This window comes from Lithobates pipiens, unplaced genomic scaffold (genome assembly GCF_037356315.1).
Source record: "Lithobates pipiens isolate NorthernLeopardFrog02 unplaced genomic scaffold, aLitPip1_a1.2 Scaffold_25, whole genome shotgun sequence".
NCBI classification, from domain to species: Eukaryota; Metazoa; Chordata; class Amphibia; order Anura; family Ranidae; genus Lithobates; species Lithobates pipiens.
Genome location: NW_027507787.1, coordinates 200,082,533 through 200,096,568, shown reverse-complemented (window position 1 = coordinate 200,096,568; position 14,036 = coordinate 200,082,533). Strand labels below are relative to the sequence as shown.

Below are 14,036 nucleotides of genomic sequence, written 5' to 3'. Positions count from 1 at the left end.
ATAATAAAATAAAGGGGTTTCCCTTACCCGTCTGGGCGCAGGGCCGCTTAGAAGCCAAGAGCCCAATCTCCACTCTTCACGGCAGATTCCTGTCACTTGGACCTTCAAGGACTGGGTACCCTTTCATGTTTAGGGTCCACTCCCTTGGACCTGTACAGCACCCTGCATGAAGTGCCTTATAGCTGTAGTGTCCAGGATTTGCACTCTGCAGGGTCCAGCGCCCGGAGGCCACATTACAGGCAAAACCTTTCAGGATCTTGAGTCTTTGTGAGGCTCAGTTACCATTTATCCAATCATAAAAGCCTTTGTCAAATGGATCTGGTCAATCCCCCCCCCCCCGATTCATTTTTGGAACAGTCTGTGGGAGTAGAGACCTAGATCTCAGAGGGCTCAAGCAAACCATGCCATCCACCTTGCAGACAGTGGTAAAAAACTGAAGTGCTTCCTGTATGGGTGGGGTTATATAGGGGATCACTTCCGGTCTGAAGACCTTTGGTCTACCAGTGTCCATTCACCTGATAATGAAGTATAACCCAGCAGGTAATATTAGCCTGACTCTGTCCCATGATGTATGAAAAAGAAATGCGCTTTTGTAAGCCTGAAATTAGTTTAAAACCCCCAAAATACTACACATGAAGAGCCTACTACTCAAAACCCTCAACTAGCACACACTATCAAGAGTGTATGCATCTTGCCAACCTACTGAAGGCAAATGGGGGCAATGTACTGTAGCCATACTTTGGGACCTTATTCCTTTCCATTGTGGACACCATCTTCTCAAAAGAACCCACTTCTCCCTCAAGCATATTACTGGGGAGGACACCCTGACATTTGCATACCTATACCACGTGTATATCCTTTGCGGCCACTGTCTCTTCCTCAAGTATATTACTTAGATTGACATCTTGACCGGGTGGTGTACTTATCCCACACCTGTAAACCTCTTTTATATATTATTTTGTACAAGACTTGGTACTCATTCAGATGAGTGGCAGTAAAAAATAGGTTTTTATAACAGCTTACCTGTAAAATCCTTTTCTTGGAGTACATCACGTACGCATCCTTTATGTCGATTGAGGCCAGAAGTTCTCCCCCTTGTAGGATGGAGACAACTGATCGGATTGACTCCATGCGAAAAGAGCGGATATTCAGGAACCGGTTTAGATCCTTGAGATCTAGAATGGGTCTGACATCTACATTTGGTTTTGGCACCGTGAAAAGGTTTGAATAAAACCCCAACCCCTGCTCTTCCATGAAGAGATGGGAACTCTCGGAACTCTAGTTTGAAATCACCCATCTGTCTCAACACAACACGAACAATTTCAGTAAGAGATTGCACCATCAATCTTTCAGATTGTGAAGCTGAAGGAGGTCATTCCGCAATTGACCTCTCAGAAGAGGAGTCATCTTCTCCCGCTCCCAGTTCCTCTGTTTGAGGGCCCTGAGTAGTGGAAGGGGACCTGTCGTATTCTCTCCCAATCTGGGAAGATACAATTAAAGCCGCTAACCTTTCTTCCAATCCTACCAAAGCTGAGGAAAAAACCTTAGTAATGTAGACAGGGGCGGCAGTGTTGGAAACCGCTGCAACATTTGACGGCCTTGATGGCTCACCCTGACAAGTCAACCCCAGATCTCTTAGGGGAGGATGACATTATAGAGATGAGACTAGGGTCCTTAAAGCCTGAGGGAGACACTTTTTGTTTCCACCTCCGCTTCTGACCATAGCCCAATGCACAAATGCAGAGATAAAAAGGGAGAAGGGAGAAAGAGCGTTTTCCCATGCGCGAGTGGGCCTCCGATCCGACCCGGATCGGCGTGTGCGTGGGGGAGTGGTGTTTGAAGAGGGAGGAGATGGAGAACCGCCGCGCTGAGGCGGTGGAAGAGTCGAGAGGCATCCACTGATCGTTCTGGGCTCCCCCTGCCTATTCCGGTAGAGGCGAGAGCTTCTGCCCACGTGGGGGGGGGTGTTTTTAGAAAAAAATCCCCCCTCCAACATCTTACCGAGGTTTGAGACTGCTTAGCCGGAGGAAGCCTGCAGCTTCTGTGGACACAGAGTGAGGAATGGAAGCAGGAACAAGATACATGCTCAATACAGCCCCCAGTGCTGACTTTAGGCATGACATTTACTTTTAAAGGAGAAAATCCATAAGAAAATGTAAAATTCCTTAGGAATCTCCACTTACCTTAGTCGGCTGCAGGGATTCTGTGGTAAAACCAAACAGACCCAATCTTCACCCCACACGACCGGCTCCGTTAAAAAACCTTCAAGGACCGGGGCCCCTTTTTAATCAGAGGATCCACACCCCTGGACCCGTATAGCACCCCGCCAGGAAGCTTAATGGCTAAAAAAAAACTAAATCGCTGGATCCCGAGGTCCAGCTCTCTAAAAAGAGAAGAGTTACTGGCTAAACCTGGTTTCTTCTGCCACAAGGCCAGAGTACCATTCAGTTCGGCCTGAAAATACACTTTGAATGGATTCGGCTGCATAGCTTGCCCTAGCAAAGGATTATTCCAGTGGAGCTCATCATAGCACATCTTTACTCGTGACCAACACCCAAGACACTGGCAAAAAAAAAAAACTGAGGTACTCTCAATAAATGGGAGGGGTTATATAGGGAGTGAACATCCCGTCTAGGGTGTGCCAGTGTCCATCACCTAAAACTGGCCTATATAACCCACATACTAACTACTATGGCTCTGTGTCCTATGATGTACGATAAAGAAATAGGCAGCTCCAATCCTCTTCTCAGGTATCCTGCCAGTGCTCCTGGCTCCTCCTCCCTGCCAACTGCCACCATAGCAAGCCGCTTGTTATGGGGGCACTCATGTAGGCTGCTCCTGTGCCACGCTCTGGGTCCACCGACACACAGCCCATGGCTTGGCCTCACCCCCGACCCATCCTTACTGGCTGTAATTAACAGCCAATGTTTCCCACTGCTGCATCTGAGCTAGTGAAGAGAGGGACAGTACTGCATTGGGATCAGGCTCAGGCAGTGGCATAGCGTGGGTCGTCAGCAGCTAGGGCAAGTAATTTGCACCCCCTAACTCATGGACTTTTAGCACCTAAGAATGGGGGCCTAGGGACTGCTCAGCTACTGCGTGTGGCAAAATGCAAAGGGTTCCTCCACTCACAGCTCGAGCCTCTGATTGGCTGCCTGCAATCTTATTATTGGTTAGATCTGAGACATCTTTCACTACAGTAGTCAAAGAGATATCATCTCCTCAATCATGATAAAAGGCTGCGGGCAGCCAATCAGAGGCTCAGGTTGTAAATAATGAGGAACAGTTATATACATCAGAGCAGGCAGGCAATAATAACCCCAACTTAAGGCTTGTGCATAATATTTAGTGCTAGACATATTACAGGAGAAAGGTCAGAGACTGCAGACATAGTACAGGAGAAAGGTCAGAGACTGCAGACATAGTACAGGAGAAAGGTCAGAGACTGCAGACATAGTACAGGAGAAAGGTCAGAGACTGCAGACATAGTACAGGAGAAAGGTCAGAGACTGCAGACATAGTACAGGAGAAAGGTCAGAGACTGCAGACATAGTACAGGAGAAAGGCCAGAGACTGCAGACATAGTACAGGAGAAAGGCAAGAGACTGCAGACATAGTACAGGAGAAAGGCAAGAGACTGCAGACATAGTACAGGAGAAAGGCAAGAGACTGCAGACATAGTACAGGAGAAAGGTCAGAGACTGCAGACATAGTACAGGAGAAAGGTCAGAGACTGCAGACATAGTACAGGAGAAAGGTCAGAGACTGCAGACATAGTACAGGAGAAAGGTCAGAGACTGCAGACATAGTACAGGAGAAAGGTCAGAGACTGCAGAAATACTATAGACAGGGGTATTTGTCAGAGAATAATTGCAGAAACTAAACCATGCCACCTTAGTCTTGATAAAACATTGTTAAATACCATTTGTGAATTCTGCACAGAGTACAGAGTTTAGGAGTGTGCTACACACAGAGTGCAGGGTTCAGGAGTGTACTGCATACAGATTTCAGTGTTTAGGAGTGCTACACAAAGAGATCAGAGTTCAGGAGTAGGAATGCATCTCACACAGGACATTTTACAACCCCTCTTCCAGTAAAGAGCTCTCCTAAGCCCCCCCCCCTCCCCAAATGCTCCCTTCACCACCTACAGAGTATCAGAGAGAGGGGCTGCTACAGAAGAGCAGCTACAACTTACAGTAGGAGAGCAATGTTAAGTGGGGGTAGGGGACATTAGTCCAAGAGGGGGTATAGGGGATGACATTGGTGCTAAATGGGGGGGGGGGGGGGAGGGGACATTTGGGATACGTGGGAGAAGAGGAGGGGACATTTGGAATAAGGGGTTGGGTATTGGAGATAAGTGGGGGAGTGGAGGAACATTGGGGATAAGTGGAAAAAGAAGGGGGACATTGGGGATAAGTGGGGGATACATGGGAGGAGAGGAGGAAAATTTGGGATAAGTGAGGGGAGACATTGGGGATAAGTGGGGGAAGAGGGTGATGCTCTGTATGTGTGCATTGTAGACTGAGTGTAGTGTGCCCCATGTGACTGTGTTGCACATGGCGAGTGTCACATACCACAGTGAGTAACCCAGAGATGTCCATTTCATTACATGTACACGTCCATGGAACAGCAGAGCTCTGAGCAGTATGCTGCATGGACTCATTGGACTGGAAGCAGCTCAGTGTACCGGGACTCACACCCAATAGAAAGCCAGAAAAGTATGTGTGCACTTGTTGTGAGAGGGGCAAAACTCAGTGCTGGCTTTGACTAGTTGAGTAGCAGCTGTTCCCTTTTCTCACCTGCTTTCTGTGTCCACCATGATCTCTGTCTGCAACACTGCCAGACTGACGGCTGTCTGCCACAATCAAGGGGAAATGATGTGAGTCCCATATCTGGCGGTCAGGAGGAGAGGAGAAGACGGCGGAGGTGGGACTAAGGTGGGACTCCAGGAGCATCAATGACAGGCCAACTCCACCGCTGCACATGACCCCATTCGCCCAATCACAGGGCATCACCCACCCAGCTGACACTAAACATGACAGCCGGATTGCAGGGGGACACAGGAAACAGAAATTAGGGTGACGGAGCCGGAGTGACACAATCTGCTGTGCGATTTCGCCCCCTCCCCAAACGTTGCACCCAGGCCCACGGCTCCCCTGCACCCCCCCCCCCCGCCACTGCGCTCAGGCAAGTATAATAGAAACTGGAGGGGTAACCGCACTGACAATGTTTTTTACCTTAATGCATAGAATGCCTGCCTTTAAAACCACTTTCATAAATCATTTTAGGCTTTCATTTTCTAGCCAATAAAGCAGTATTCATACATGCTGTAAAATCTATAACAACTGCATCTCAATACTCAGTATATTTACTTCAAGCACCTGAATGTCTGTCTCTTGAACAATTAAAAAGATACTTAAATGTTTAGGTATTTAATATTAGAGGTAACAAATTTGAAGTAAGCAACCCTATTTCCAGAGATTATTCTTTTCTACTGACAAAAGTTCTTACCTGTTGGTTAAGGAACCCCACCATGACTTCATCTGTCAAACAGGCTGGCTGTGCAACCAAACGGCAGCACAGGCTACCATATAAAGGCAGCCAAAATGAGCATTCCTCTGCATAACAAAAAGGAAAAAAAATATTTTTATTAGCAAAAATTAAACCACACCTAAAAGTTACTCGTAAACATCAATGTTACAAGATGCAAGCAATGTAGGCTATTTGGGACACAAGCATATAGAATGATGTGGCACTAGCCAGGTTTTTCAGTTCTCTGGTAACAGCACAGAGATGAGCAATATGTACCAAAAAAACAAACAAGGGAAAAGGGCCTTAAAGTGTGTATATATATATGTATACACTGAGAATTTCTTCAAAACATCGCTAACCCAATAGGGGCAGTGTTTCTCTGGTCCAAATTGATGCATATGTATCAAAAAACCTGGTCTGTTGCTGTCAAGACTGGCAGGAACCAGAAGACCAAATGAGTGTCAAATCGTGCAATGTGAAGATATAAATGTAATAAATTAAGAAATAGAAAAATACAAAACACTTTTTTAAAGGACCATAAACTTTGATCTAAAAAAAACCCTGCAAGGCTACCTGTGAATGATTCTTTTATTGCCACTAGTTCTAAGGTTGTTTCCTATTGCATGTTACCGTGTAAGCCATTACCCAAAGTTACCTTGAAGTCTACCTCTTAATCTCTTCCCAGAACCTCCACCGATGGGTCAGACTGCCACATGACTTCTTATGTTTTCTTTTCGCCTTTTTTGGGGCTGGGGAGGTACTACGGTAGACCATTTACACATTTCTTTTGAGCCTCTCCTGTTTTGACAAGACACCCTGGCCTTGCAACATATCTTTCTGACATAGGTTACTATGCTGGAATTTGCACTTTATAAGTTCTGCTTTGAATTTATATTATGTATGTGGATATTTGTGCGACTTGGAAGTTGCCCATTTCCTTTAAGATAAAAAGTAGAAAGAAAACGAATATGCCTCAAATCGGAAATCTCTGGTGCCATTACTTATAAATCTTAAAGTGGTTGTTGAGCCACAATCTCATCTTTATATCGGGGCTACTGGCCACCGGTTACCCCACCCAACCCCTACCCTGCCCCACCCCTAAACTTGAATTAAATTACAATGTAATTATAACCCCCAGCATTGGTGTTAGTGGACGTTATAATAACCTCCAAAATAGGTATCCCAAGTCTGGGGTAATAACCCTTAGCATTGATGTTAGCGGATGCATTAAAAACCTCCAGCACTGGTGCCAGACGCCATAACCCCCAACACTGGTATCAGAGGACGCATTAGTAACTCCCTGCATTAAAGTCAGTGGATGCATTAATAACCACTAGCACAGGCGTCAGTATTAATACCCCCCTCTCCTACATTGGTGGTATTGAAATGTAACCCCCTCCCATGACCCCCCAATGTGGGGGGAGGGGGTTAACTTTCACTGACATTACCACAAATGCAGAAGGGGGTAGTGGGTTAAAATTTCACTGCCATGAGTACCAATGCAAGGTGGGGTTGGGGATGAGGAGATTAAAGTGGTTGTAAACCCTTACAAACCACTTTGACCTACAGGTAAGCCTAGATTAAGGCTTACCTGTAGGTCCAAGAAATATCTCCTAAACCTATACGGTTTAGGAGATATTTACCCGAAGACAGCCACTGCTGTCTACGGCACATGCACGCAGGCGCACTGGGCAGGCCGCAGAACGCGGCGATATGCCGCGAGTGTTAGCTCCCGTGCGCATGCGCGGGAGTGACGTCATCGCGGCTCCAGCGAATCACATCGACAGAGCCACGAGACCCGGAAGTCACTCCGGGATCCATGGCAGCGGCAAAGAGGAAGACCGAGGACCGTTTCGGGGGCTTCGTTCTCAGGTAAGTTATTCATAATGAACTAGTATGCTATGCATACTAGCTCATTATGCCTTTGCCTTGCAGGGTGTTTCCCCCCCCCCCCCTTTACTTCCTCTTTAACATTCACTGCCATAAGGACCAATGCATGTTGGGGGGGGGGGTCAACTCTCACTACCACTGACCTCCCCCCCCCCCCCCATCAGCATTGGTGGACATGGCAATGCTAACCCCTTCCTCAATTTCAGCCTGTTCCAGTCCCATTGCCCTAACGCTATGGTGCTGGAGAGGGAGCCAGAGCAATAAAACAAGTAGTTTGCTGAGCTTACCTCAGCACACACTCGCTCCTGATAAGTTCAAATCTCTCTCTTTTAGGAGTGCAGGCTGGCATGTGGATGGGTGGGCAGTTCAGGCAGATGGGCGGGTGAGTAGGCGGGCTGTTCAGACAGATGGACAGGTGAGTGGGCAGGTCAGCAGGCGGATGTTTCTGGCAGGTGGGCGGGATCTCAGAAGATGGCTGCATCCCCATCCCGCCCACACAACAAGCAGCCAGAGCCTGAAAGTGCTAGTCTCAAAGCTGGAGGGAGGGGGAACAAAATCCTACCTCCAGCAGCCATCACAGCCTGCCCTGTGTGGTGCTCGAAATGATAAGACTGACGGCAGCATCACTCCTATCGTTCAGGCAGCTGAACACTGTCACTCATCTGCTTTCAGCGCCCCCTCTCCACTCACAAAATGCGAGCAGGCAAGTGAAAATTTTGAGGGCCGTTTAGATCATCCCCTCTGTCAGATAAAAATCTGTATCCTAGTGCCTGTGTTTTACATATAAAAAAGGTGATTTCTACCTCTTAACTGCATCAGCCAGGGAGGAGAGTCTGGAGTCACGTGATCGCTGGGAGATGCTATTAAAACGGCTAAACATCTGCTTTTTTTTTTTTTCTTAAGAAAGCACAAGCACTAGGATACAGCTTTTATCTGACAGAGGGGAGGATATAAAAATGTCAGATAGTTTTAAAGCAGAAGGGAGAGGAGCAGAGCAGCACTAGCAAGAGCTGACAGGCAGGGAGGGGAGTGGACAGAGGGAGACACAAAAGAGCTACAGATAGCAGCGGATGACGGAGGCGCGCACGCTGACCAGAGTGTCAGTGATCAGCAGCCCAGACATATTGTGGTCAGCGTACAAAGAGGAGTGTAGAAACTGCCAGGATCAGCCAGGTATTTCAGGTAATACAGGGGGCCAAATGACAGCACAAGCACTGTGCTGTATAACATGCTTTAAGGGAACAGGATAAATTATTTTCTTTTGGGTTAACAAACACTTTAATAACTAGTTTCAGTATAACCTATGCATTTAGAAATACATCAAGTTTCTTCTTCAATCAACTGTGCTGACTAGTTGTCCTAGAATTTTTTATTTCTTTTACTTTGTTCCTGCAGCTGCTGGAAGCTCACTTCTAATTGATGTTACAACCCCCCAGCATAACATCTCCCAAAGGCCCTAGCCTACAAACACTGTGTGCAGTCAGACTCTTGGCGCCAAGGCAGCACCTATGTTTTCCAGGCAAAGAAATCAATGTCTTCAGGTGGAGAAAGGCAGAGACGGACAGGTAAGCACACCAGGAGAGAACAGGGCTAACAACACTGATTGTGATATACTGTATGTGCAGAAAAATTCACAACAAGAATTTAGAAGTTTACTGCATTTCAGGCAGGCTCAAGATTGGAGAGGATGATGGGGAAACAGTAGTGCCCCTAAAAGATCACAAAGCCACCCCCGGAGTCCAGCAGCCACACCCAAATAGAAGAGGGAAGGACGATTACAAGAAAAGCAAATAGTACATAATACACTTGAGGTTAAACATCAATAGAATATTTTGGATGGTCATTCGCAGGTGTTGGGTTGAGCCAGCCAGCAGTCCTAAAGCTCATATTTAGAGGGACAACCTCTATGTACATAAATCAGTTTCTTATAGGGGAGTGTAGCATTGACTAGATTTGTGCACGCGAAAAAAAATAGTTTTTCATTCGTAAAATACAGTACATCATTTTGTTCTGTTATATTTGTTGTTATGTAAATTTGTTTTTGGATAATTTGTTTATACTGTAGAGCAGGGATATGCAATTTGCAGACCTCCAGCTGTTGCAGAACTTCAGGTCCCATGAGGCATAGCAAGACTATGGCAACTACAAGCATGACACCCAGAGGCAGAGGCATGATGGGACTTGTAGTTTTGCAACAGCTGGAGGTCCCCTAATTACATATCCCTGCTGTAGAGTATATATATTCGTTATAATGAATCGATTCGTTTTATTGTTTAATGGTTTAGTTTTCGGATAATTTATTTATGTATAGATTTGTGATAACAAACCGGAATTCAGAAAGTTGTTTGTTTATTGAATCCATTACCAAAAACACAATGACCGTGTCTTCTCAAAACTCATCTACTCTGCTAAAATGCAATATAACACTCTTCTCAGGAAAGCACTTTGCCAGCGGTTGTGCTGTGTTACTGCTGTTGGTAACCAGGAGGAACCTGATGTTTAGAGCTTGAATCTATTAACACACAATGACCAGATCTCTTCTGATGCTTCTCAAAACTTGTCTCCTCTGCTTAAATACAACACCCTTCTCACTCAGTTCTCAGGAATGCACTTTGCCAGTATTAGGAATCCAACCTCCAGCACAAAATTAGCCAACTGGGCTGTAAGATTTACTGAGTCAACCTGCTGGTTCATTAGACCTTTAACGAATTAACAAATCATGCCAAATTAATTTGTTATTATATGTGTGTATAACTGGACACACCCAGATCAAATGATAGAAGGTACCTGGTGCAGTAGAGCATAACGGGCACAATGGACTAGGAGAAGGGTGATATCTAGTTATGTGAACAGGGGTGTGATGGGCTCTGTGAAAAAAATATTTTATTGCATTAAAAACGGTTAGAAATTTTTGGGGAGACCAATGTGCAATTATTAAAAATTTCCTCCCAGTCTGTGTCTTTCATGGCATCTAAATTTGCTTCCCATCTAGTTTTAATACTGTATGCAAGTTTAGAGGCAGAGGGTATAACTAGGATATTGTATAGGGAGGATGTCAACTTAGGCCGCGTACACACGAGAGGATTGTCCGTCCAACTTAGTCCGCTGAAACGTGTTTCAGCGGACAATCCGCTCGTGTGTGGGCTTCAGCGGACTTTTTCAGCGGACAGTCTGGCGGACTAAGTCTTTCGGAATTTCCGTAATATTGTCCGTCCAAACTTGGTTTCAGCGGACAGTCCGCTCGTGAGTAGGCTAGTTCGACGGACTAAGTATGGCGCATGCTCAGAAAGGATTTACACGGCCGATTGTTGCATTGCAGTGTATTGGACGTCGAATTTCTAGTCCCGTCGTACGTGCCGTACACGTCATCGCGCAAGCTTTCAGCGGACTGGCTGTTCGTCGTGTGGTCAAGTCCATTCATTCAAAAGTAGGACGGACTGTCTGTCGGATTGTCTGACAGACTTAGTTGGACGGATAGTCCGCCCGTGTGTACGCGGCCTAAGTGGGATCTGTCCCCAAAATGACATCAAATAATTGTACCTGGGACAGTGTCCCGTACGATTTTTGGCACTGGGCCCACAAGGTGTGGTGAAGTTGTTGCTAACCAAATGGCATATTATTAGGGAGATCAAATTCGTCCTTCAGGGCCTGGAAGGTCTTAGGGCCCATTGCAGTCAAAACCTAGTGGAGATACAAAATACCATGGGACACCCACTGTGACTTGGGATACACAAGAGACTTGGGACAGAGTGTACCTCTGGTAGACTGTTATTATACCACAAGGGGTCCAGAGGTGGAATGTAGAGACCCTATCCTACGCAAGGCCAGCTCCCAGATGCGTTGGTGGTGTAAAAGGATACCATCTTTGCCCCACAGGGGACCAGGGCCACGCCCCCACACAAGACAGATTCCAGGGGGTCTATAGACCAAGGGTTTGGTACCTTGTGAGTTTAGAATTATCCAGATGGTAAAACTGTAAAATGGCACAACTGGGCAGCCAAATAATAGATACTGAAATCTGTCAGGGCTGCTCCCCCCAAAGTCACTGGATTTTTTAGCGTCAACCATTGTATTTTGGGCATACTGTAAGGAGGCAACCCTAGTAAGGGAAAGGGTAGTTTATATAAGAGTTGGAGGGTAATGGTCTAGAAGGAGGATTTGGGACTTAGTCCATTAATGCGCAAACCTGAATGTTCACCAATGCTATCAATCAAGTGGACGGCAACCATAAGTGAGGGGCCTGGGTCTTCTTAGTATAAAATAATCGTCAGCACACATGACTATTGTTTCCATCACGTGGCCAGCTCAGAGACTGCACACATCTGGATTGAACCTAAAAGAATTACCAAGGGGTTTCGTGCCAGGGCATAATGGAAGGAAGGGAGATAGCGGACAGTCCTAATATGTGTGCCCTTCCCCAAGGGAAAAGGATCAAACACCCAACTATTAACCAAGACCTGGCAACTGGATTTTGATAACAGAGTTGTACCCATTTGATGAAATTAGGACCGAAACACTGCAGACACTCCAAGAGGTATCACCACTCCACTGAGACAAAGGCTTTACCGGCATACAACACCACCACCGCTCGAGTCATGGGAAGCTGTATGTTCAAAGCCGTGTTTTTAACCAGCCATAAAGTCAGTTGGGTGTAAAAACATTTGAGAATGCAATTTTAAAGCGGTAGCATTAGTTGGGAAGGGGTCTCTGTCAAATGTCTCCTCTAAGGATTGTAAAACGGGTTGTGGCATGTTTTGAAGCATAGGTTTGGATGAGGCCTTAAGTCTAGTAATGTTGATAGAGCATACGGGCATATAGTTTAACCGATTCCTGACCAGCGCACGCCGACGTACGTCGGCAGAATGGCACGGGCAGGCATATTGGCGTACAAGTACGTCCAATCTTCAATGCCGCCCTGCCATCGCAAACACACCGGCGCACTCGCATGCTGGTCGGGACCCCCGAGAGTCCGGTTGGGGGTTCTGTGGACTCGATCGCCACGGGCATACCCGCGATCGTCTCACGGGATGGCTGAATGGAGAAATGCCGTTTTAAACAGCATTTCTCTATTCTGCCTAGCGACTAGTGACTCTGATCTCTGCTCCATGTGATTGGAGCAGAGATCAGTGTTCACTAAATGAAAGCCCAACCCCCTACAGTTAGTAACACACCCCTAGGAACACTTAACCCCTACACTGCCACCAACTGGTTAACCCCTTCACTGCCAGTGTCATTTACACAGGAATCACTGCACTTATATAGCAATGATTGCTGTATAAATGACAATGGTCCCAAAAATTTGTCAAAAATGCCCGATGTGTCCGCCATAATGTCGCAGTCACAATAAAAATCGCTGATCGCCACCATTACTAGTAAAAAAAATAAAAATAAAAAATTACTAATAAAAATGCCATAAAACTATCCCTATTTTGTAAACGCTATAACTTTTGCGCAAACCAATCAATCGCTTATTTTTTTTTACCAAAAATATGTAGAATACTAAACTGAGGGAAAAAAATGTTTTTTTTATATATATTTTTGGGGGATATTTATTATAACAAAAAAGTAAAAAATAATGCGTTTTTTTCAAAATTGTCGCTCTATTTTTGTTTATAGCGCAAAAAATAAAAACTGCAGGGGTGATCAAATACCACCAAAAGAAAGCTCTATTTGTGGGGAAAAAAGGACGTCAATATTGTTTGGGAGCCACGTCGCACGACCGCGCAATTGTCAGTTAAAACTACGCAGTGCCGAATCGCAAAAAGTGGTCTGGTCTTTGACAAGCAAAATGGTCCGGTCTGTAAGTGGTTAAAGATCTCCTATATCATCCGAGCGAGGCTGGCCCCTGGTTTACATAAAAAAAATAAAAAATACTGCCACTCCTGTAGCATATCTTCCTGCTCAGACAGCAGTCAGCCAGTAGGGATGTAAACGCCACATAGGAGTATGCGGGGAGGATATAAGCTGAAGAGTTATCCAGTATGGGGAGTGAACTGAAAGGATTCTGGGACTAAAACACAAATACAACGCAGTACAAGAGAAAGTCAGGCAAGTATGTCAGTAACAGAACAATCCCTCCCAGCTCTGCACCATCCAAACTTGGTGGGAGCATGCTTCACATAAAACAAAGATACAAAATGGGAAAAACAAAATGAAAACAAGAGTCACAAGTAGTAACCAGCAGAAAAACAAACATCACAGAGTGAGACCCTAAGAGGGTGACCATTTGTTGAAAGTGCTGTAGATTGTAGGTCAGGGGTGCCCAACCAGTGGCCCGCTGAGCCTTCTGATGTGGCCCGCGACCTCCTGCTTTGGGATAACAGGTTCTCAAGCCCTGATCATGGGTTGCTGACCCACCATCCCAGAGTATGAGTGTTTTAAATGAATCCAGCGGTAGAGGAAGCAAGCAGCTGCAGAGGGAGCAAAGCCGCATTTGCCGATGCTTCCTGTACAGCACCGGCTCCTATCCCAAGTGGAGTGACACCAAATGCATTCTGCCTGTGACAGCAACAGCCGGCGATACCTGAATGGAAGACTGTTATTAAAGGTACGTTTATTACTAAAAGCAGTGTATATATGGGCATATCTGTTCTGCAGTGGTTATTGGGCTGCTT

General features: G+C 45.9%; 1 protein-coding gene across 1 annotated transcript in view; it reads right to left on the bottom strand.

Annotated features, from left to right (window-relative positions):
* Nucleotides 1–14,036, bottom strand: part of RTKN2 (rhotekin 2) — a 122,470-nt gene that overhangs the window by 25,581 nt on the left and 82,853 nt on the right. Inside the window, exon 8 of the mRNA XM_077453798.1 lies at nucleotides 5,512–5,618. Coding sequence (XP_077309924.1) covers nucleotides 5,512–5,618 — 107 coding nt within the window. The remainder of the gene's footprint in view (nucleotides 1–5,511; nucleotides 5,619–14,036) is intronic.